We start from the raw sequence: 25,717 nt of genomic DNA, 5'->3' as shown, positions 1-25,717 counted from the left end.
GGAACAGGAACTGTGGGCCATGGTTTCTGTTTAGATCTTGCTGAGGACCGCTGGACTCCACGGTTTTGTGTAGAAAGTGAGCACTGAGACAGGGGTCCACCATTCTCCCACACTGTGCAGCATCTGAATAAAAACCTTTCTTTTTTCACCAGCAACTGTGTCACAACTTTGGCTTTTGTGACGGCAGGCAGACAAGCTGTCCCTTTTTGTTTGTTACTGGTTTCACCTGAAATTCTTACTACCGACAGTATGAGCCAGAGCTTGATAAAAATGCAGAATCTCGGACTCCTACTCCTACTGTGTCAGAATCCTCATCTTAACAAAATCCCAGGGAATTAATGTGCACATTTAGATTTGAGAAGCACTGACCTAAAAAGCTCCTAATGCATGACTGAAAGTGACAAATTAAAACTTAAAAATAAAGTCAATCTCTAAATTTCACTAATGAAACAACTTCTGCCCTATCATCAATGAGAATAAAAGAAGGATTTGCTGGAAATTTAGTATAAATCAAACAATTTCATCATGGGCTCCCCGTGTACCAGTATGCACTCGTTTTCTTGTCTCTTCTTTGGAATAATTTCAAGCCCCATGGACTACTTTCTAGAGACAGACAAGCCAGTCTAGAAGACCAAACCGAACTTCAAGAATCAAACAAAGCTATGTGCAATGCAGAGCCAAGCTTTACACTTAAACAACAAACATAAATAATTACACTTTCTCTAGAGTCACAAGCGTGGTGCTTTGGCCAACAACCCCTACGGAACCATGAGAAGAAAGCACCCCGGTGCAGTCAGGCAGTGGGCTGAGAATTCAGTGAGTGCACGGCTTGCTAAGAGCTCCTTTTAGTGAAACCACTAGTAGGAGCTGAGGGAACACGCACATTTGGCAAACAGATGGAGGGAGAGAAAAGGCATCCCCCTTTGTGAATTCAATACCAGTTGATTCATTAGGCAGAACTGCCAACACTGAAAATAAACACAGCCTCTGGTTACGAATGTATAACTGCAGCTCACCAAACAGCAGTTTAACAAAAAAGTAGTAGATGCATTTGCCTGCTGATGGATTCTTTCTCATTCTGTCTCTATCTCTGTCTCTCTGTCTCTCTCTTTCTCTCACTCTTTCTAAGTGTGTGTGTGTGGGGGGAGGTGGATATTAAAGCAAAAGCCACACTCCACCCAAAAGCTCACAGTATTCCAACAGCTGCAGATGGCTCAGCTCATCCAGCCAAAATGCTGCCAGTCCTCACTGAGCAGGGAACCAAAACAGAAGTAGCGTGCCCCCCCCACACCCCCCTCCTAAATGCAGCAGGTTAAATTCTGGCCATTCTCAAAAGGCAAAAGAGGAGTGGGACTTAATAAGGTTTGATAAACAGTAAAATAAAATTATAATTTTCTTATAAAAGCCCTCTTTTCAAGAGGGAACAGACACAGAAAGTTGTTCAAGAACAAAGCAAAAATATAAAACCTAACAAAGCAGCAATTAGCAACTGAGTCCAAAATCACAGGAAGCAACAATAGTGAGAATCTGTGACATTAACTAGGGCGCCAGGCCACACCACTCTTGCTTGTGTAGGGAAAATCGTGAAGGCTTTTGATATGAACAAAAAATTAAGTGGGTGTCCTGTAATGTTTAAATTGTCTTTGAGCTATTTTAAACTCAAACAATGAAGCAAACTGACAATAATGCAAATGATATTTTGTCCATAAAAATGCAAATTGTGTCCACTGGAATGCAATTGATTACTGTCCTGTGGATATTGACTACTTTGTCAGCTTTGCATCTGTCAATTCATTTTAACAACCCCTGACTATAAAGATGCACTACTCAGTATTCTCCTTGGAACCCGTTGTAACTTCTTACTGTTCCCTTATTAATCAGTGGGTTGAATGAAAGTTTTGACATATGTTCTTTTTATATTTATATGAGTCAAGGTTTTATCTATTTTTATTGTATTTCCTTTTTTAAATTTTTATTTGTGAGGTATCATTGACATATATTGTGTAAGTTAAAGGTGTACAACCTGTTGGTTTGATATATTTATGCATTGCCATATTACCATTGCAGCTAACACCTTCATCATATCACACAATATCATTTTTTGTGGTGAAAACACGTTAGATCTTGCAACTTTGAAATATATAATATGGTATTGTTGACTGTACTTACAATGCTCTGTATTACATCTCCATTTGCTTTTGCTTTTTCTTTTTTTTTTTTTTTTTTGAGAGGAAAAGGCAGGGAATAGGAGAGGGAAAGAAATATCTATGTGCAAGAGATACATCGATCAGTTGCCTCTTGCATGCCCCTGCTTGGGGACCTGGCCCACAACCCAGGCATGTACCCTGACCGGGATTTGAACTGGAGACCTTTTGATTGCAAGCTGGCCTCCAACCCACTGAGCCACACCAGTCAGGGCTCCATTCCCTAGTCTTAAAATTATCGTTCAACATTCAGAACAGTCCCGACTCATACTTATTGTCCTCTATATAAAAGTGTCTCTTTACTGGTGTACCAGTTGGGAAAACATGTGGTCCCTGTATTAAATGGACTTTAATGGAAATCAGTAATACTAATAAGTAGTATACCCTTCTACTTATTGGCTCATAATGTATTCTGATAAGTCACACAAAGTAAAATACAAGATTATACACCAACAGATAGAACACAAAAATGTTGTCTTACAAAACTGTCCATTATGAGACAATGAACCAAAAGCAAAGCACGTGCAATTTTGATAGGTCATAACATACCGATTTCTAGGCAAAAGACTGCTCTAAGGAAGATCCTTTCGAACCCATTTGTCCCCATTACAGTGGTCCTTGTGTTTTTCCAGGAAACCTTAAGAGACGATGAAAAGGCATCCTGTCTGTCCCCAGACTGACACTTAGCCAAACACTTGTTACTTATCTATCCAAATGTACACTTGAAACTGGACTTCATGAGCTATGCCATTTATCATTCTATGCCAGTTACAATTATAAGGTATATAAACCAAAAAAATTAAAGGTGAGTTAATTAAAAATGCAAATCTGAGAAAAAGCACTATGCACACTGCTCCGGGGTAAGACAACTTCGGAAGAGATGTATTTCTTCCTTTCTGTGCACAGTGAGAGATGACACACCCGAGGTCGGGATGTGGAATATTAATCACCGTAATGGCCTGTTACTTCCGGGCTCAGTTTGTGCCCGGTCATCTTCCAAACCAGCAATTTCCAACTGGCAGGCCGCAGCCTGCTGGTGTGTGGCAAGAAGTTTTAAAACATGCAATGCCAGGCTATTTAGTCAGGGGCACTGACCTCTTTCCCCTTAAACTGTCAAATAAACAATGGCAACAGTCAACACAATAGCTGTCCGGTGTGAATGAATCAAAATTGTACCTATTTTTTTTGGTCAGATTTGCAAAAAATATAACGTATTTTTTTGGTGTGCCGCAGAATTTTAGTAATTAGCTTATGTGTGCCATGAGATCGAAAAAGTTGAAAATCATTGTCCTCCATTCTTTCTGTATGCAAGCTTAATCTGCATAGCAATTCTGTGAGTTAGATGCCAACATTATCCCCATCTTTCAGATGAAGGAAGGTAGGCCAGAGGGCACTTAGATCACTTGCTCAAGTTCACATGATAAGGAAGTACTAGAAATGGGATTTGAAACCAGATGGACTGATCATAAGCCTGAGTTCTTAATATGGAAATATACTCGCAAGTTTGAGGTTTTAAAATGTTTCTGATGAATCTGTCTAAATTTGAGTCCATCATTATCATCGTTACAAACAACCTCATCTCCCTTGCCTGTCTCTCACTCCTGGCAGAACCCAAGCAGGGTGCAGCTCAAATACTTGCCTCCTCCACACGTGATCAGCTGTGTATGAACACAGCTGGAGAAAACCACTCAACAGACAGACTGATTTTACTCAAAATACTTGACTTCAAACCTCCAATGTCCAATGCTGGCAAATACACTGCACTGCCTAATAAACTTGCTTTCCTAAGCCTCAAGACAACACTTTCCTACTGCTCCTCTCTCCCCAAACCTAAGGAAGTTTCTCTCCCTGCCTTAGCATCATTTAACTTGGTCTCATGCTTTATTGACAAACTCAAAGCCATCAGATTAAAATTCCTTCCTCTTCCCACCACCGAATCAATAAACGTCTCTCCATCTGGCAGATGGTGTCTTTCTCTCCTCCTGTAGCTGAGGAGTTATCTTCCCTCCTATCAAAGGCCAACTCTTTCCCAAGATTTCTGAAAACTCCTGTACTGCGTTATCAACCCCTCTCACGACACTACTCTCAGGATACAAACATGAAGGATCTACCATCTTGAGATACATATGTGTGCGTGCACACACATGCTCACCCCTACCTGGAATCTCCACTCGCTGCTGGCAAACTTCTCAGTTCAGTAATGTACATCCTCATGGCCCACTCACCGCTCAGCCCACTTCTACCTGGTTGCCAACTTCATGCCTCCACCCAAACGCATCCTATCAAAGTGACCTGTGAACTCCACGCTGCTAAATGGATTGGCTGCTTCTCTGTCTTCATCTCACTAGAGCTCTCTCTCCTCAGGGTGGAAAGAAATGAGGAAGAGACAATAAATTTCTTAAGTAAATTCTATAGTGAGGTAGAAGCTCAGAGGTGCTATGAAAACAACACAACTCGCAGAAAATGAAGTTTGCACAGGCAAAAAATGCAGGCTCCCCTAACACCCTCTGCACATGCGCTTTTTAAAGTACACAGAACAATCAGGCAGGAGCTCCCAAGTAATCAAATTTTCAATCAAATGACTAAAGTATAAAGAGTGAAGACAAATTTTGGCAATCTGATGCTATGCAATGCATCAGTTATATCTTCTCAAAGATTTAAGAGGTAAATCTTTACGAATCTTTCATTTTGGGATTCATAATCCCCTCAAATCTCTGTTTCATTGGAGACCAGAATATATGAAGAATCCTGCAGACTTCCATCAGGAGTGCTGACTATTCCTCTGTGTGTGTTTGTGGGTGCATCTGAGTTGGGGCCCCTGGCGAGGAGATGGGGGCATAGATAGGGAGCTGCTTGGGGAGTAAAATGTTATGTTCCTCGGGTTACAGGGAACTTCACGAACTTTCACAAACACTTTCTACTATATTCTAGGCTTTTAAAGGCAGAAAGTACAAGGTTATACTTTTGGAAACATAAGTATAAATCTAAGGGAAAAAAGTTTTAATGCCAACATTTTAAAAATGAAAAAAACTTGCTCAAAATCCAAATAAGATATATGCTTCTATTTGATAATAGAAACTGTAAAAGCATGCAGTCTTCCTTAAAAAATGCCATTAGCTTATCACAATAATGAAGACACAAGGCAGGAAAACTAGACCGCAAACAATGGATAACCCCCAATCTGCTGGATCCGACTACAGACTGCCCTTAAATTAATTTCCCTCAGCAGCAGACACAGCATGTTAAGGGCTGTTCAGAAACAGAGGTTGGAGCACACCCCCAAATACAATGTCAGAATTCCAGGTGCTGTTGATAGAACACTTGTTACAAGACAGTAAGACAAGGCTTGCTGGTGTTTATTTTTAGGTAAATTAGTGGAATCAATGATCAGAACTGAAGTGCTCGGGTGTGCGCGGAGGGACAGGTGACACTTGGTTTGAAGGCACTGAAAGATGGTCTGGAAGAAAGGACATGCGCACACTCAGTAAACCCAAGGGAGCCTCTAATCCGGTAACATCTCTCCTTGGGCCCAGAACTCTTAGGGAGCCCCCACCCCCAACTCTAGCTCTCCTCTCCCTAGACCCTCAAGCTCGGCAGAATCAGACCATCAATCAACATTGCCACAGGTCTGTGGTTGCCTTGGCCCTGGGAGCCCCGCATGCCTCTGCCTGGGGGTTTGACCCCAGGGTTATGTTCCCATCAGAGTTAAACTTAGCATTGTGTCCTTTTAGCTTGTCTTTTACAGCGAACTTGTATCATTTAGGCTTTAAAAAAATTTACTACTTTATCCCTTATCTGTGTTTTAAAAGAGAAATGAATTCTATGTTTTTGTGTATGGTTGTATTGAATCTTTTACTGTATCATTTAATTTTATAAACAGTACAGAAAAAGGTACTCTATTTCACAATTTAGTTAGTCATTATAACTTCCATACTTCTGTTGTATTCAATGGCTATTTTAGAAATGTAACCTTTACAAATTGAAGTACAAATAGCACTTTTCCTCCCATAATGGCCCCACAATAATCCTTCCCATACCTTACAGTAGACTTTCATTGACTGTATCCCTGACCCTAAAACTCAAGCTGTACAGTGAGTCTCATCATGTTATTATAATGCAATGGAACTGAGTAACTGAGATCTCCAAGCCAAAATTCCACTTCATAGTAATAACTCTGGTCCCAGTGAAGTATAGATAAATGGCAGGAAAGGTAATACCTTCCTAAGTCATGAAATGGGCAATATCTTTCCAAGACAATGTCAACTTTACCTAAACTATCTCAATAAGCCAGGACACTGGTAAGTCCACTGGCAGATGCCCAATTACGGTTTGCCAGTTTCTGGCTGCCGCAGGGCAGGCTGGCGGCTGCTGAGTTTCTGGTTGGCCAGCGCCTGCTCATTTGTCTGAAGCTGCCTCCAAGCCCTAGAGAGTCCGAGGTCCCCAGGGGCTTGCAGTCTCTCATAAAGCAATTTCGTTCCTACCTCCTCATCAGCGGAGTTGGCCCAGGGAGTTTTAAATATTTATTTTCAATAAAGATAGAGGCACAGACCATTTCTTGGAAAAACACACTCTCCAGTCCATTCTCTTACGCTATTTCATCTATTTCTTGATCATTAAAGCTCCACTCCGGGGAAGTGACCCAAAGTGTGCCCAAAGAGCTCGAGGTAAAGATCAGGAACCGAAAAGACGCCCTTCCCATCCTCATGGAGGAGGAAGAGGCAGAAGACTCCTGTAGAAATCCTTTTGGAGAAAACTACATTTATCTTTCATTGTTCATTGTATCTTTGTTATGGATTTATTTTGTTCTGGAATGAGTTATCTGTGACCTCTAAATATAAAATGCTTTTCCTTCCCCTTCCTTCCTTCCTTCCTTCCTTCCTTCCTTCCTTCCTTCCCTGTTATATCCATATCTTTGTTAGCTCTGACTTTCCTATTATTTGGGGATCTCATTGCTGCCTCTTTTCTCTGCTTTTATTTAGGGAAGAACTGTTTCCCCTACATCATCTAAGTGGGGTCCATGATTCCTTTAAAGAAATTAGCATTAATTCTCTCCCTGAAACTGTAAACATACATCCAGATTAACATATGTAGGTTATAGAAATAAATGGCACAATTGTATAAAAATAGCTACTGGTCCTTTAAGATTTCATCTACAATGATAAACTTACTATTTTTCAGGAATTTGATGGATGGGGCAGCAGAGGGCGCCCCTGGTGGGCCAGAAGGGTATGTAAAAGAGTTCTGCAGGGTCGGCCATAACGGATGCAAAAACAGAAAAGGAAAATACAAAGAAGACGTAATAAATTGAGGAAAATCTTGAACAGACCTGCTCTTAAGGGGAAGTTAGAGTAAGTCAGGAAATGTGCGGTAGGAGTGTTTGCAGACACAGATTAGTTAATGCACCTGTACTGTTGAGAAATGTCAGCTTTAAAGAATGTGGTGGGTATTGTCTATAAAATCAGAGATTATACTAAAGCGTTCATGTGAAAGCTGTGTGTGGGGCTGCACTTAGGATCCTGTAAAGAACTAAGGCTCGCATTTCTGATTCTGGAGGGAAAAACAGCGCAATAGAACTGTTAAGCTGTGAGCATGAAGCCTGTCAGGAGAGCAGAATAATCAATCACCTGTACCAACACTAAGGCTTACTGACAAGCCACACACTGAGGTTTAGAGAAGACACTGTAAGGGAAGAAAGAACACCTCTTTCTTTACTACACCTTACTAAATTCTTTTTTAAAGATTTATTTACTTATTTACTTTTAGAGAGAGAAGAAGGGAAGGAGAAAGAGAAAGAGAGAAATAGCAGTGTGTGCTTGCCTCTCACACACCCCCCACTGGGGTCTTGGCTCGCAACCCAGGCATGTGCCCTGACTGGGAATCGAACCAGTGACCCTTTTGTTCGCAGGCCGGCACTCTATCCACTGAGCCACACCCGTCAGGGCCACCTTACTAAATTCTATGAAACAGTATGGCTTCCTGACAGGCTGCACATGGTCTAGGGCCATCTACTCAAAAGCCAGCTTTGTTGATAGAATGACAGGATTCTCCTGAGCAAGAGAATGAGGAAAGGGAATGGAGGGCCTCAGTCCATGTCCCCAACTTGGAACTGTCAGGATGTGATGGGCAGGACTGTGGAGAATGACATCTTCCTCTCTATAGAAAATCACCCTTGTCCTTTACCAGATCTCAGCGTAAAATTTCCTTAAACATGTATTATCCTACAGAAAAGGCAGTGTGGAGTGCTGGAGAAAGCATGGGCCTTGTTCTTGGACAGCTTCATACTTAATGCTGGCATACAGTGGGTGTATAATAAATGACAGCGAGTCTATGATACAGAAAAAAAGATGTTTGCTCCTATTTTCCCCACTTGACTGCTCCTTCTTAAATATAATCCTTCATCCTATCCAAACTGGCTCACGTGACTAGAAATTTATATTCTCTACTTCAACATGCTGGGAGCAGGAGGCAATACTGCAATAGCGCTGAAGAGGCTCAGAAGCCAGAGTCAGTCCCCGGGTTTGAACACGAGCTCTTCTTCCATGCATTGGCTGTGTGATCTCAAGCAGGCTAACGTGTGCTTGAGATCTAAGCCTTGCCTGGAAGTGGGGGTAATGATAGTGCCTCCCCTCCCTCAGGCCACTGCGAGGACTGCAGGAGTGGATCCAGGCACAGTGGCTGCCAAATGAACATGCAAACAACAGTTTATGATAATGATCATTGTTATCACCTGCCATGGCTTTTATTATTATTATCATTACTATTATTATTAATTCTTCTGGAACAAAATGAAAAGCCATGCATTTTATAAGATTAATATGACATTTTAGGAAAGTTCAATCCAAAGCTTTTATTCACCATTCCCTTTGTACCTAAAACTCCCCGAGGGTTGACTTTTATTTGAGGGAATAAACAACTTTGCAAAACACAAACATGACTGAAAATCCACAAAGAAAGATCTAGCTTTCATGGTAGGTTTTTTTTTTTATATTGTGAAAGCAGTCAGAGGCATTTCAAAGTTTCTTAAACTGACAGAACAAGGACCTGTCAGTGGACTATACGAGAGAAGGAAAATAACCAGATCAGTTTTGGAAAGTCTGCCTCAGAGGCAGCAAATGTTAAGTCACATATGAGCTTCAACTTAAGATATTAACATAGAGGGATTTATTCTACAGATACTCCTACATTCTATCATCTTCTAGAAACAAATCAGCTATGGTACCATTGCAGTATACCTTAAAATAGTAATAAAGAATTACCCAAAAAGAGAGAAATGAATTAGGGAGCCATCAAAGTATGTTTTAACTAATTTGGAAAATTAAAATGTGACATAAAAATAATTTGTCCTTCCCATTCTCCTTTTAACTTTCTTGCTGTGTTCTGACATTAGCGTATATAAAACTGCATACCTCCATACTGACAACCTCTACATTTCTACCTTAAAATTATTTTCTTTTTAGTTAAATCAACTAAATACATTCTAACATACTCCAGGAAAAACTGCTTGCATGAAATTTGTGCTAAATTTGTTTTTAACATTATTCTTCTGCTTACTTGTGCAGCCATGCAAAAACAAGTACATATTAAAAGCCTTTTCATTCATCTTTTACTTGCTTATTAATTTATTTTGGAATTCAATTTTGTTTTCATAACAACTCTTCATCTGGAAATACTGGCTCGTATAAATCTACCTCCCAAGATTGATGTTCCTTCTTTATGAGGAAATAAAGTGATGAGTTATACAACAGAGCAAGTACTGCAAGATTCTGGTTAAACAAGATTTTTAAAAAAATAAGAGAATGCATTGTATAGACATGGTCAAATTTCTAAATATTTGAAAGCCCTAAAAAGCTCTTTGACACACACACATATATTTTAAGAAAGCCAGTCTTTCACTAATGACGTTGAAGATACTTCAGGATGCTACAGGTCACAATTTAAAATATTAGTCATCAATTATTCGATATACATTGGAGTTCTGGTTAAAATGCTTCAGTCAATGAGACAGACACCAGATAAACCAGCTTTTTCTCTACCGGTCTGCCCCATAAGAACTCATAGACTGATTGAGGATACAATCCTACTAGATCCTATCAAAACTATAACAATTCTGATTAGAGACATTCTGACTTAATGTAATTAATTCTCAGTCATATATACCAACCTGGACATTCAGAAATGCCTTTTAATGGTAGTGCTAAAATTAAGGATGGATTTTTAAAGTGCCAAATCAAACAGATAACCACTGCAGTACATGACCAAGTAAGAGATTTAACATTCTTCTTATCTAATACAAAACAAAAATCTGCCTTATTGGATCCAATTTACATTTTTAAAAAGTCAGATGATACAAGATTCTATGTTAATTCACTAAGTTAATTTTAATTAGTATGAATGGTGTGGGGTAAACAGAATCAGTCTGGCTCCCTCGCCCGGATGTCTGGGGAACTCAGCAGCTTTCCCACAGCCTTGAGACTGGGTCCGATAAACTGCATTCCCATAACACTGAGTGGGCTCGCATGCGCAGAATCACGCTGTGTTGTGTAATGTATCCTGGCATCCTGCTGGCTTTGTGTGCATTTAGTATATAAGGGGGTAGGGCTTCCCACTGGGGACACAGTGGCTTGCAGCATGAGTGGCTCACCCACCCATGAAAAAAGGCACGTCAGACACCTCCACGGCTCAGCGACTTTTCTCTGCCCAATTTCAGAGCGAACCCGCCAGCCCTGACCAGCTGCAGGACACATGGACGTCTAGATTTTGTACAGTACGTGTGTTGGTTTTCTATTGCTGCTGTAACAAATTACCACAATATAAGTATCTCCACGGCCTAAAATCAAGATCGGCTGGTCTGTGCTCCTCTCTGCAGGCTCTAAGAGAGAATCACGTTTCCTTGCCTTTGCCAGCTTCCAGAGGCTGCCTGCATTCACTGGCTCATGCCTCCAGCCCCCCACCTTTATGTAACATAATATAGTCACATCCAGGTTGTGGTCATCTTTGTGTTAAAGCAATATTCACCCAGTAAATTAAAATTCTCCATTATTATTATTATTATTATTATTATTATGAAAACTTAAAATTAAAAACTGTGAATTCAGATCAGATTATCACATCTCCTCTCAACCGACACATCCATTTTCCCAACCTCAGATTTCTTCCCATTTATGCTTGCACAAATCTGACATATATCCCTGAGTTTATCACAACTCAGCACACTACAGATTGTACACTGATAAAAGTATTAAATTCCCCTTAAGACAATGTAACACATATTGCTTACTACATCTGTTAAGTGTTACCATAAAATGACTTATCTTTTTTACCCCCAGGCCACATCTCAGACACAGTAAAGCCTCCATAAGGAAATACTCTTCCAAAAAGTACTGACTTCACACAATTTCTCAGGAAGAGGCATTTTGGAAGAGTAGATTATTATTGTTGGCACGGATTCTGGAGAAAGCACATGCTGTTTTAGAAAGGATATAAAGGAAACTTGGCCCACGGATCTTTCCCGTCTTGCTTGAGGTCGCCCGGCTAATCTGAGATACAGCTGTCCCCTGATAAAATAAGTCAGCATTTCCCCCACAATTATGATGCTGTTTACCTTACCCATGAAGTAGAGTCAACTAGACTCTTCATCACTCGGTCGTGTCCTAAATCCATAGCTTGGCTACTTTATACCTCAAGGGACTGGAAAAGTTGTATTTTATCATTCCGTCTATGATGACACATAGATTCAGCCAAGGATCAAATCCTAACCTGACCCCCGTGTAAATTATACGAAGTTCAGAAAATGTTACACAATGAGGAGAAACTCCGTATGCAAAAAGGAGACACTGTACCACTGACCACGAAAACGAAGGAAAATAAGCCTAAACTCAAATTGCCGATAACTTCTAACAATCAAAGAAAAACTTGAAAATACTGAACTTTTTCAGGATAATAACACTGTTTCTTTCAGTGAATTAAAATGCCAAGAGTACAAGCACTTTTGAAATAGATGTTTTGGAAGAAATAAAAAATGCTTTAGAATCAATACAGTTTGAGCAACATCCATATGTCAAGAGTATTTAGAAATTCTGTCATTTTCCCAAAATATTTTAATATTTGCTCAAAAAGTCAGCTAAACACACCATTATAGCCCTAACTTAATAAGCCACAATCATCTCTGATTTTTAAACTAATTTTGTTCAAATATTAAATATATATACTACCTGTATAAACATATAGATAACATAATTTCCTTCAGAAAACAGGACTGACTTCCAATTTAAAAGCTATAGGAGAAAAAGCCTCTTAAGTTATTAACGTAACTTTATTTTCTTGGTTCGTAAAGGAGAATGAAACTCAACTTACTTGATGTAATAGGGCACTTTATTATGTGAAATGGATCTTTGCCACGGCAGCTGGACTGAAGCTGAGGAAACAAAGGGAGGTTATTGGAAACACTGCTAACCCCACAGCCTTCTGCCTTAATGTGAAACAACTGAGCGTGTTTTACAACAAATTCAGTGAGAACGGCTCTGGATTCCCATAATTATGAAATCTGCAAGCCAAACAAAGAGTCACTTTTAAAAGTTATGCAAAGCAAGGAAAGACCAATGCGGGTTCAATTTCCAATGCTATCTCTAACTAATTGACTCTGTTGATAAAAACACTTTTGAAAACAATCAAGTGTTACTGCTTATAGTCCACACAGTTTAAAACTTAGTGCTTTTCAGGTCCCAACAGGCCATGGGCCAGTACTGGTCCAAGGCCCAGTGGTTGGGGACCCTTGTACTAATAAGAAAGCAAATTTGAAAAAGTAAATAAAACCTCAATTATTACTAGACTCTCACATACCCAGTTTTCACCAATGATTCTCTTCTGAATTTTATGTCATGTTAGTACCTTAAAAATAGAGAGCATTCTTAACTCTGCAATGCATTTTTTAATTTATTTATTGATAAGGAAGCCAACAACATACATATTAAAGCTCCATTTGACCCATGAGAAACTAAACACTCAAAAGATGGAATAACCTGCCAAGTAAATGGCAGAGCTCAGGTGTGATCTCAGGATTTCTGACTGCCGGTTTCGTAATTTTTCTACTCAACAATTCTTCCTCTCTTTATAAAATAGGAAGACTCTCTTCTCCAACTACGTGCATGAAAGTACAAAGGGGGGGGGGGTGAAAACATGGAACTAGGTGTATTAAATTTCTCATTCGAGCAACCTCATGTCATTGCTGGCACCGGGCTAATAGGTCAGTTTCTATTTTGTGCCCAACTAAACACGCTCCTTCCAGGGCTAACATCCAAGAAATATAATAAAGCCAAAGATTCCAAGCAGCAAGGGATAAAACAACCATTAAATTTATTAATTGGGATTTTGTTTACCCTTCTTGATTCATTTTAATAATTGCTTTGATTTGAGTAACTCTGGCCTCCCTGGGCTGGTGCTGGACAATAAAAGGCGATGTGCTCGCGGTTCATGGTTTTTACCATGTTTCATTTCCTAAGGAAAATGAGTTTGATTTTCATGATCAAAGAATGGTTGCTAGGTGCAAGTATAGGGTTTCCTCAGTGCTAATAGATGACTAAACCTTTATAACAGAACTGTAAATAGAGTCTCATTTCCTTGTCAAATTCCTCTTTAATTTGGTCTTAGCACATAGCTTTATATTCTATAAAAGTAAGTGTAAGAAATCTGGAGTGATTCATACCAAATGCGTAGACTGCAAAGCTATTTACTTCGCCAGCACTGATGGTGCCCAAACGTTGGAACTGCATCCTGACAACCAGGTGGACAGGATATTCCAGGAAGGACTACCGATCACTAAAATAGACTACCTAAGGGCTCCTGTGTGAGAAACAGGCTGGGCAGGTAGAGGGAGGGAAAGGACAGAGGGAGGCAAGGACAAGGAGAAAGGCAGGGAGAGGTCGCGAGCACTAGAGATGTGTAGGGCAGGAAGGGCAGGGTTTGACAGATTAGGAGTATTCTTGAAACTGTAAAAGGAAAACCTGACCTTTAATTGAGGTACAGGAGATTACCAGCCACGACAAAAGATTTAAGAGAATATATAACTGGAATCAATTAGGTTGGAGGACACGGTATTATTACTTCAGCTCTTTCTATGGTTATAGATACAAAGAAGTTATCGTTATTGGGAAATAAGCTTTGCCTTAAGTTATAAACTTTACTTAAACTGAACTAAGTAAACTGTTTTCTTACATATGTTTGCCAGAGACAATGAAAGGAAAGGAACTGACATTTAGTGAAAGCATTTGTACCAAGAACTGTGGTAGGTGCTTGGTGTAACTCAGTTATGTTTTTTTTGTTTAATTTTCAGGTGATCAGAGGAAACAAGTGTTATCACAGTAATTTTAAAATAAAGAAATTAGCTTTGGGGGGATGACAGCTGTGGTAAAAAGCAGAATTACCCCTGCAGGACCCAGCAGAAGGAAGGCCTGCTTGAGTGTGGCCGGTAGGGTAATAATATGGGTGTGATCATTTATAGGTTTATTTCGAACATTTCACCTAAAATGTCCTATGGTGTGCTTGAATGTGATATTGTTGTGTTACAGAATTCCACGCTTCTGATTTTGTAATAAAGAAGGGGCGTTGTCTGTGCCGGACCCTGAGTATTTTTTAACCCTGATCTGGTGACTCCTACATTCTCCAGTTTCCTCAGTGGTGAATGATAAAGTGGGAGCCCCAATTATTTACTCAAGGTCTCACCACCAGTCCCTAAAGTAAAAAAAATTCAGCTGGGGAATATTACATAAAGATCTACATATGTGGTTTGGCCTAGCCTGCAACTGCCAGACCAGAAAGCAAGTTAAATATGATCGCAGTGAGCTCAATAAACCAAAGTCTTCTCATGTAAAAATTTGTGGGGAATGAAGTTTTCCTATGAAAGGTGCAGGTGCACTTTAAACTAATATGCACTTTTTAAGGAGAAAAGTTAATTTCAAATCTTTAAATATAGAGATGGTTTCTGTATAGTGAACAAGTTCATGACCTTTGCATTTGACAGAGCAATGATGACACGATACTACAGTAGTTATCATCACAGATGGTGCAGGGAACCTGTTGGTTTAGCCGTAGCTAAGGACAAGTTACTCTGGCTCCACTTCAAAGCCTTATGAGTTATGACCAGGTTATTACAAATAAAAACCAATAAACAATATTGACATTAATTTTAATATATCCTTTTATATACTTGCATATAAGTATATCTGTTTATAGCAAAGAGTATGGCTTCTTGACTGAAAAAGCATGCTGATCCATTGGATTAACGAGGTCAGTCAGGTTTACCAGTACTTACTGGAGAGAAAGTGCTGAGAAGATGGTCCAAAATCTCTGTGGGCTTCCTGAAGCTGTTTAAGGCGATCATCCACAGAAACCTGCATAAGACACCCCAAAATAATTTGATTTCAAAACACTAACTTTAGCAATATCCTTGATTTAAGTATTACGGTAAATAATGATACTTCCCAAGATTGCTTGTACAGACTCTTTTTCTATCTCTGAAATCAAAATACTGGGATGAAAATAGACTCCTTCTGGCACCAAGTGATAGCAAATAGTGCCAGGCACTCTCCTAAACAATTTCTATGAATTAGCTCTCTTAATCCTCTCAATAACCGGGTTGGGTAAGCATTATTACTGTGACCACCATTTGACAGAGGAAGACACTGGGAAAGACAGAGGTGTCCGGGACGTAACATCAGCATGCAGCAGTGCTAACACTCACCACCAGCTCACCCGGTGCCAGGATCCATGCCCTCACTGTCACTCCGCTTGGCCTCAGAAGCAGTTAGTTAAGGTCTAAAGCATGTGAAGTCGAGATGAGGCCATGGGGTCAGTGGCTATTCATCTCTATTTTGTAAGAAAGGTGGCAAAAAGTGCTACAGGGAGCAAATGAAAGTCTAAAGTATTCCAAGGGAGAAAAGAGGCAGATGGATAGAGAGATGGATGAATTAGATCGTAGACAGACAGACAGATAGATAGATAGAGGCAGATGAGTATGGAACATCTTATTTTCCTCCATGTTTCTGTCCCATCATCTTGATTTGGGAGCATTCATATACCAGCAGATTAATATACTCTCTATATTTATTTACACACATTGTAGGGTTAACTCTCTATATTATGAACATGCTAAGAGTTGGCACACCGAGAAACTGCTGCCAACCAATAACAACTGCACAGAGCCTACTGACACCTCCATGTCCTTTTACCGGGTCTTTGCCTCTGTAGTGCTGGTAAGCTGTTCCACTTATGTTGTCAAACTTATTTTCAGCTGCCTTTAAATGAAAAGTGTGTATCTCTGGCTTACTGGGCAGCTCTGGTGTCTCCTGGTTGGCTATTTTAGTTGCATTAGCAAGTACTTTTTCTTGTAAGGCCAAAAAGCACTCAATGTCAAACTTCACATTCAAGAGGAGTAAAGAAGGTGCTACTGCTGAAATTTAACAACGCTGTCGGGCAGCATAGACCTTCCCCCTCTTACTCAACCAGCAGCTAACATCTAAGCTCTCGCAGTCACCAGGCTCAGAGATAAGGAAGACAGAACACATATCCTCTTTTGAGAGTAACATATCCTCTGACTTCTGATCTTTGCAGATGGTGATAATGAGCAGAATGGGAAGGAAATCAAGATGGACCGCAGGAATGCCTACAGAGGAGGATGATGCAGAGAAACAAAGCAGAAGAAAAAGGGAATCCAGGTCAAGCATTTCTGCCCCCCACTCCCTAGAGAAGCATGTGTGAATTTAACATATCCTGGTTTACTAGTCCCAGATTATTGGCACTCTTTCAAAAATAGAAGAGACAGCCTAATACTATATAAGTCATTTCTTACTACTTCAATTTCATGAAGAAAATATCAAGTTGTGTGTTTCAATGTTTGAATTAATTCAGGAAACCTACTATACCTTAAAATGCATCTATGTCCCACCTTAAAATAGCATATTTATCTTATTAAATATCACATTCGAGGCCTACAATATAGAGATGAATTAGTAAGAACTGTCTTTTTCAATCTCCCACTCAAATTATCCTTCTGGTTTTCAGAAAAAAAGGGATTATTATGACTCTTAGGAACTGGCCATTGAATGTGACAAAGGTCCATGAAGATGACCAAACCCTAATAACTGGCATGGGTAGTGGCTTGCAAACACTGACACATGGTCATACTCAAGAGGGCTCTTCTTGGTTTGGCTCTATTAAGATGGGACAAGCGCCCTGGCTGGCGTAGCTCAGTGGATTGAGCGCGGACTGGGAACCACAGTGTCCCAGGTTCGATTCCCAGCCAGGGTACATTCCTGGGTTGCAGGCCATAACCCCCAGCAACCGCACATTGATGTCTGTCTGTCTGTCTGTCTCTCTCTCTCTCCCCCTCCCTCCCTCCCTTCCCTCTCTAAAAATAAATAAATAAAATCTTTAAAAAAAAAAAAAAACCACCAACTTTAAAAAAAAAAAAAAAAGATGGGACAAGCAAGTAAGATCTAGAGTCATTAAAACAACTACATTTGGGCCCTGGATGGTATATCTCAGTGGACTGAGCACAGGCTGTGAATCAAAGGGTCACTGGTTTGATTCCCAATCAGGGCTCATGAGTGGGGTGCAGGCCAGGTCCCCCATGGGGGGTGCATGAGAGGCAACCACACATTGATGTTTCTCTTACTATCTTTCTCCTTCCCTTCCCCTCTCTCTAAAAATAAATAAATAAAATCTTTTAAAAACCCCTACATTTTGGCAGCTGAGATCTCAGAGATAAAGGTAAACACTACGATAGTATAAATGTGCTAGCTGAAAAAAAAATGATCAAGATACTTATAAGAGAAAGCAGCTGGAATAAGAAGGATAAAGACTTTTTTAACTTTTCAAAAGAAATAAAAAACACATGATTAAAGTAAAAAAAATGACTTCTTTATAAGCCACTATGGAAAAAAATGTTTCTGTGACCTACCATACATTTCAATTACTGTGATTTATTTGACCTTTTGCAATTTCCTACAAATATCATATGAAGAGTACATCAAAAATCACATTAAAACTTATAAATAAATGAGGCCTTTGAGCTTAAGATGCTGAAAGACAGCTGATGTCACATGCTGTGAATCCATGATCAAACACAGCCAAAAAAGAAAGAAAAAATGATGGTTCGTGGCATTGAGTAGAGGTGAGGTTTAAAGACCCACCAAGGTATAAACGTGTATAATGAAGAGGAATAAGGTAATACCTGCAAAAGCTTCCAACGCATGTTAAGGTCATCCAGCTGACGCGACATCTTTAGAGATGGGTGCAGATCAAGGGGGGACAGCTGACTTGACAAATCATTCATTGTTTTCACTTTTAAGTTGATGGGTGCAATTTCTTCTCTAAATGCCTGGAAGAAAAGGACAATAACAATGTCTTCAGAAAAGAATGTCACCAAAGGTAGTATTTTTAACTTTCCTTCAAAGAAATGGCAGGATGAGCTGAGGCCAGCTACGGTGGCTCAGTCAAGAACAGAGGACTCAGTGCAGGTCTTCGGCAGCCAGGACCGCAGGACCACAGCTCTGTACCACACACAAACAAAAACGGAATGTGAGGAGGAAAGTTAGAATGCAAACACATTTAAGTGATTATGTATTTCCTTCGAATTTTCCATTAGATACAGTTTAGTCTAATGTACTAAATGATAAACAATGTTTGTCATTATTATCCACTTTACTAGTTTCTAGTCTTGATTCTATCTTTAAATTTCGTATTTTTCTTCTTTTTTACTTCTCCATATGGCTACTGTAATATTTCTTCACCTGATGTAACAAATTGATCTTAACAAGTTTCCCCTTAAAATTAAGTTAGAATGTGGCCAGTAAAAACAACTTCCTTATCCACAGAACCTATGCCTGTTACACTGCAGAGGTAAGGTTGTCCCTTTCAAAAACGTTTGTGATCACTGGTTAGAGAGAGACGGGGCAGGGGGAGTGGAATCTATAGGAAAGAGGTAAATGAAGCTTAGAACAGACAAATGCCACCTCTGGGCACAGCACAGTGCTGGTGTGGGTGGGCAGTGAATGTGAAGAGAGGAAGAAAAACAAAACAAAACAAAAAACTTGGGGCCAATGACAGTCACACGTCCTGCAACAGCATGCAGAATCATGAAAACACTACGTTTTCTCCATTCCCCGCATAAATCCACCTGCCTCCATGTTCACGTTCTCTTTTTCAACAGCCTTGCCTGGAGTCTTCAAGACTCAACCCAGGTGCCCACCCATGCACCCCATTTCAGAAAAGAGTCCCCTGAGGCCCTTCCCATGGTTCCCCAGCATTCTCTCTGCCTTCTCCAATCCAGCCAGGACATTCGACTAGCACCTGTACGGACAGGTTTGCCAATAGAGGCCACTTTGACTGTCTGGTGCCATACCATCCAGTTATTACACATTTTAAACATCATTCCTTATCAGAGCTCTTCGCACAGGGAATTATAAGCAGCCATATGCTCAGTGTCCCCTGTAGAGAGTGGAAGCTCCGTGAGACAGGCACCCGACAGAATTCAGCACAAAGTTTGCCATACAAGAGGCCAAAACTCCTTTCTAGTGATAGAGGCCCTCAAAGATGACGTCTGAGGCAAGATTAAGCCAATATGGAATTGGGACCAGAAATGGGTTCTAAAAAAAGGACTGTACATTTTCTTTTGGTACATCACAAAATTACAGTTACCCACATACCAGACTTAACTTGTAAACATCCTGTTAGCATCAGCCCTCAGGTTTCACCATTTCTACCATCCCTGCCACTAAGAGACTGGGTGTGTGCCTGTGAGCCATCTTTCTTCTCTTCTCTCACCAGTCCAAGTTTAGTGACATATTACATATTAAAGTGCTTGCAGGGCTATCCAATTTTATTAAGACACTACAAGTACTAAGTTGGCTTCCTTCTTATGAGTATAAAAGCAGCTCCTTCAACCACTCCCTCCTTGCTCCTCTCCTGCACCTCTTCTAGTTATCCTATGTAACTCTTCTTCATGTGCCCCACACAGGCTCAACACAACCATTATGATGCATGAACACCAAAATAATATTAAGAACATAACTATTTTTGAAAGAAATTAATTGTAGGCAAATCAGAGGATATGTTTTAGTGTTTCCAAGGTATTGAACATGCCCAAAAGCCACATAAAGAAGGTCAAGGCAGAGAGTCGGAAGGGATGGATCTGGAGCCAGCGGTGGAGCGAAAAACAAGGACGGTGGAGGCAGCGGTGTCTAAGTGACATCTGAAACAGCGAACCTGAATATCGACATGCCGAAGAAATATTGCCGCAACTCTCAAGACAACAGCATTTCCAAACCCAGTACAAGGCGACTGACAAAGACCTGAGAACCGCTGCAACATGGAACTGGAGGGAACTGAGAGGTGGGCCGGGTTTTCTGCCTGGCTGACACGGGACACCAAGCACACACACACACACAGGCGAAGTGCAGTCCAACAAGTAAGGCAGTGAAATGACAACAAAGGCGTTCTGTTGAGATAACATAGGCCTAAGGAACCGATCACTGAAACAGAAGCACGGGACAGAGAGAAGTGGGAGTGAGGATGGGGAAGCAGAATTCTCCAGCCTGGGCTTCCGAGAGGCCTGGCCTCCCCCTCAGGCTCAGGGTGAGAATAACTACAGATCTCTAACCCTTCCGGCTGTCTTCGATTGTGATTTAATGTCATACATTAATACTTTCTCCTTAAGTACCATGGAGGACCTGAGAATTTTAATTAGTTTTTAAAATCAGTATCTTTGTAAAATACCAACATGTAGATAGTGAACATTAAAAATGAAATGCTAGAAAATATCCTCAGATTTAAATAATTTTAAGTGACCATTTTTCTTCAAAAGATGACTTAAAAATTTAATTAGATTATAACATCAAGACACATTTTTAAAATCTACCAGAACAATAAAGGAGTTGTTATTTCTCCTCTATAAAAATAATGTTTATCTCTGACAAGCCACAGGTAAAAATATTAAATGACATTTGACAAACAGGGCCCGTAAGTTTTGGTTTCTTTGCTATGGTCAGGTGTTTTACAGCAACAAGAAATCTCTTAAAAAGGTTTAGCTCTTGGTTTGTAAGAGCTTCTGAATTAAGGGGCTTGAAATAAAGCAAGTTTTAAAATGGTTTCAGATCTGCCATGTGTTCTATTATAAAGAAGCAATTTATCATGTTCTGGCTGCACTTTCCAATAGGATAATAAAAATCTATGTGGTCTTCTTGCTGTAAAAACAGAAACATCTGCTCGTATTAAAGGTGCTGCCTGATGGCCTGTTACAGATATGAATCCCAAACCAGCGTCCTGTCAGAAGGTGTGCATTATGCAAATAAGAATGACTGAGGCGGCCCTGGATGGATAGCTCAGTTGGTTAGAGCATCAACCGGGTATGCCAAGGTTGTAGGTTTGATTCCTGGCCAGGGCACATACAAGAATCAGCCAATGAATGCATGAATAAGTGGAACAACAAATTGGTGGGGTTTTTTTCTCTCTCTCCTTTCCTTTCTCTCTCTCTAAAATTAATTTTTAAAAAAAGAATGACTGAGGATTATTTCAGAGAGTTAAAATTATTTGATTACCCCAAAGATTTTGTTTCCCATTTGCTTTAGCATAATGTAATAATGTTTAGCAATAATCAGTACTTATTTTCATCTGCCTGTAGTTTCGATGGGATTTGGAGTATACACTACAACGCATGTAAAATACACTGGACTGGGAATCCATCTTATTTGATTTAATAAGACTTGGGTTTTTATTTCCTTCTTTTCCTAATAAGATGTTAAAATATTTTAATCCAAAGTTTATCCCTTCCTCTAAACATTAATTGTAACTTTCCTAGCTTCCTACCTAAGCAGAGATTTGAACAGAAGGATTTGGATGCACAGGTGACTAATTTCTTTAATCAAATGGGATTAACAACTCCAAAACATCTAGGCCCTTAATAACCCCAAGTACAATTTCTCATTTTTCATCCAACACTAGTCATCCTATATTAAAAATTGATACTTTCAAATGGATATATATGTGTATATAGATACATATATATATATAAAATTTGCATAAGCATTCAGTTCATTACCTAAACCTTTCTTCTCTTCCGGTTCAGCCACATGCGCACAAAGGGAAAACGTTCCCCAGTATCTGTGCCCAAAGGAGGGATGTCTTCTGCAATACAAATCCCATTCTCAGTCTAACACCTGATTTTTCTCTGGTTTATTTTTTAATGGATTTATAACTACTTAATATACTGTTTACCATGTTATTAGAAACCACACTATTTCCAAATATGTTTTCTGCCTAAATCCCATTTTTTTCTGGATATGTTCTAAAATATTGGACCCAAAGGGGGTCCAGAAGGTAGGTCCAACATTCTTAACTTTGAGTAATCCCTGACTGCAGACAGAATTTATAGATGAGCTAATCCTACACTAACATACTCAAATCCTTATTTACATATATCATATAGTATAGACACACTAGATATACTATACCTATAGTGTATATACAATGGAATAAAACATGTGCATAAGAATTTTCAGTAGAACAGTATACTTTTGATTAAAACTATAAATTCAACTACCAGTTTACAGGAAATACACAGCAGAGCGGAATCCGCCAGATGATCTACAACGTGGATGACATTCTGCAAAATCCAAGCTGTGAGCAACACTACAAAACAAACGATTCAGCTGCCTTAATGAAGACATTGGAAAAGAAAAGAAGGAAGAAAGAAAAAGATAGAAGGGAAATCTAAATATTAAAAAGGACTTTAAAATATTTCTTAAGAACCAAGTAACTGTTTAGGGATGCACAGTTGAGTGAAAACATTTAAAGAAACAGGAAAGTAAATGATTGTGAAAGTCCCATTGGTTATTTGTGGGAGGGGATTCGGGTGATGACGGGTATAAGAAAACATCTGTTGTCATCCTGACTTTGGTGGGGTCTGCAATGACACTGACCTTATAAAAATCCCTTGGACAAGTTACATATTTGGCTCTCTTTACTTGTGTTATATTTAACAACAAAACATTTCTCAACACCCCTTAGCCGAGGCAGTGATGCTGACCGTGGTTTTTTCAATGTGGTTCTGCAGCGAGTCGATGAGCAGGTCGCCCACGGGCTTCCAGCCGTTCCTCACGGCCTCCGCCTCCTTCAGGTCGGCATCCAGGTCGTCCATAGCTCCCTGCAGGTCTCTGAGCTTCTCCAGCGCCTTGTCCACTTGCTTCTGCCAGTTACTGGTGACGGCGTTTAGACTTTCCCACTTCTCCTTCACTTCGGAAGACTGTTTGCGCATGGCTTTGGCAATCTTTTGGGCTCTCTCCTCAGGAGTCAGTTCTGTGATTTAAAAAAAAAGGAAAAAAAAAACATTTGGAAGCCTGATCAACTTTGTATTCTTGACACTCAAGCGCAAAGACCACCTTTCCAAAAGTTGCTCCCAGAGCACACGGAGACAGAGTTACACTCAACGGGGGGAGAAAAATGCCCCTATACTTCTTCCACTGTGCCCTGCTACTTCTCAAAAGGAGACGACAGTTACAGAGTAATAAGTAGCCCAGAAGTTTTGGATTTTAATTTTAATATATTCTGAATTTTGATATATTTGCAAACCTTGAAGTGTCACCAGGTAAGTAAAAAAAAATAAACAATTTTTCCTTAACATAAATTTAGTTATGTAAAACCCAAAGACAGTTTTTCATTTCATTGTCCTCAAGAGAAATGGGGAGTATAATTAGGCGAGAAATAGCTTTAAGTTATGAGAAAAAAAAAACCTCTGCAAAATAAGATTAATTTATCATGTTCCTAAAAAAAAAAAGTAACTGAGGACAAGTAACATCTTAGACACTTCATCTTTCCTGAGTTTCTCTGGCAGTTCATCTTTAATACAGGCATTTCCTGGAGACCAGAATGATTGTAGCACATAACAAGCGTTTCAAGAGAAAGATGGCAAGATTTTGAGGACCATCCTGAACGTGTAATAGACAAGACGGCTTCCAGAATGTCTGAAGTTGATTTTCCAGGCAGGAGAGGGCAGGCATAAGGCAGAGCCCTGCCAAGGGTCAGGGATAGGAAGATAAGAGTCTAGAAGACAAGGAAAAGATACAGGCAGAAAAGAAAGTCAAGTTCAAAGCCCAGGGTCAGAAACACAGAGATGAGAAGCTGACAAGACAAAAGCAGAGAAACTTGATGGACAGAGCAGACACTCCGAACGCAGGTTAAACAGATCACAGCTACGCCCTCCTGGGCCTCGCTACCCCCCACTCGCGAGATGCCTCCTTTCCCGCCTGCTGCCTTGCTGGCTGCCCTGCGTGTGCACCAGAAACAGGGAGGCAGCTCAGAAACATACAATCAAGGTAGACTGTAAATTAATTTAAGACGGAAATGCATAGTCGTCTTTGCAATGGCATCCCATCTTTTCCTATCCGTCGCATTAGCACCGCTTCACCTCAAAACATTCCAAGTCATCATAAAGTGAATGGGAGTTCATTGAATTTCCTGGAAAGATAGATAAACTTCACCAAACTTTCCTAAATTGTAACTTCACATTTCACATAAATTTGTCTGCCTATCTTTATTTAAATATCATTAAAAGTCATGTTAAAGGGGACAGAGCACATATTTTCATCTAATTTTCCAAAATATTCTAGATATCACAACTTAGACTCACGAGCTGCCACAGAAATCTCAGGGAACCAAAGAAATGAACTCAAGGATTTCGTAACCACAGAACCCTGAGCTGCGCCACCGAAGAGCTGTGAGGTTACAGGGACATGAATAATCCTTTGGCAACTGAATTGATTTTAAGAACAGATTGTGTTATGACAGATAGACTAAATATACTAGCAAATGATAAATAAGAAAAAAAAAATCAGTGAACTGGAGACCCAGCTTCCAGGAAGGCTGCAGCTGGGACACGGCCCAGTCCCACAGGCAGGGGAGGGGCCCGGGAGCCTGGAGAAACGTCCCCGAACAGGCAGCGCGCCAGGGCTCCCCAGTCCCTGGGAAAACACTCAGGGGAAAGTGTTACGGGGCAAACCTTATTTGAATTCTTATACCTTCCAGATCCTGAGAAAATAATAAGTATACACTGCTTATATGATATACGACTTTTTTATATAAATATAAAACGCTGTGTGTGAGATGAAACCATCACTCATAAAAGGCCGGATGAGCAAGGCAGTCGGTCACCTCTGCAACGGCAAGGCCTGGGCTTGTTAGTAAGTCACTTGGGCTTTCTCAAAGGTATGTATTTAATTGCTGATTTTCACTTTTGTAAGAATAAACACAGTACCAATGTCAGAACAGACACTTCAATTCTGATAATTTTCTTTGGGTAAAATAACACTGTTTCTGAGTCGCTTGCCGAGTCACCTGGCAGGGACACCCACAGCTCCCTTCTCCTGTGACAGACACCTGCCACCGGCTGTGACTCGTGTCCTCTGAATGTCTAGTCTTCCCCGACTGTGCAGTCCTTTTGTACAAGAGTGTATATCATAGGACCCCTG

The 25,717-nt window shown here is 40.1% G+C and overlaps 1 protein-coding gene across 7 annotated transcripts in view; it reads right to left on the bottom strand.

Moving 5' to 3' along the window:
- UTRN (utrophin) overlaps positions 1-25,717 on the bottom strand; it is a 504,099-nt gene that overhangs the window by 79,940 nt on the left and 398,442 nt on the right. For all 7 annotated transcript variants that reach the window (XM_028510941.2, XM_036024842.1, XM_036024843.1 and 4 more), the window contains 4 exons: positions 23,281-23,549; positions 18,430-18,576; positions 15,511-15,589; positions 12,558-12,618 (listed from right to left, as the gene is read on the bottom strand). In XM_028510941.2, coding sequence (XP_028366742.1) covers positions 12,558-12,618; positions 15,511-15,589; positions 18,430-18,576; positions 23,281-23,549 — 556 coding nt within the window. The remainder of the gene's footprint in view (positions 1-12,557; positions 12,619-15,510; positions 15,590-18,429; positions 18,577-23,280; positions 23,550-25,717) is intronic.

Source organism: Phyllostomus discolor, chromosome 4 (assembly GCF_004126475.2).
Source record: "Phyllostomus discolor isolate MPI-MPIP mPhyDis1 chromosome 4, mPhyDis1.pri.v3, whole genome shotgun sequence".
Lineage (NCBI taxonomy): Eukaryota > Metazoa > Chordata > Mammalia > Chiroptera > Phyllostomidae > Phyllostomus > Phyllostomus discolor.
Note: the sequence above shows the minus strand (reverse complement) of the source record. Positions and strands in the feature narration are given on the sequence as shown.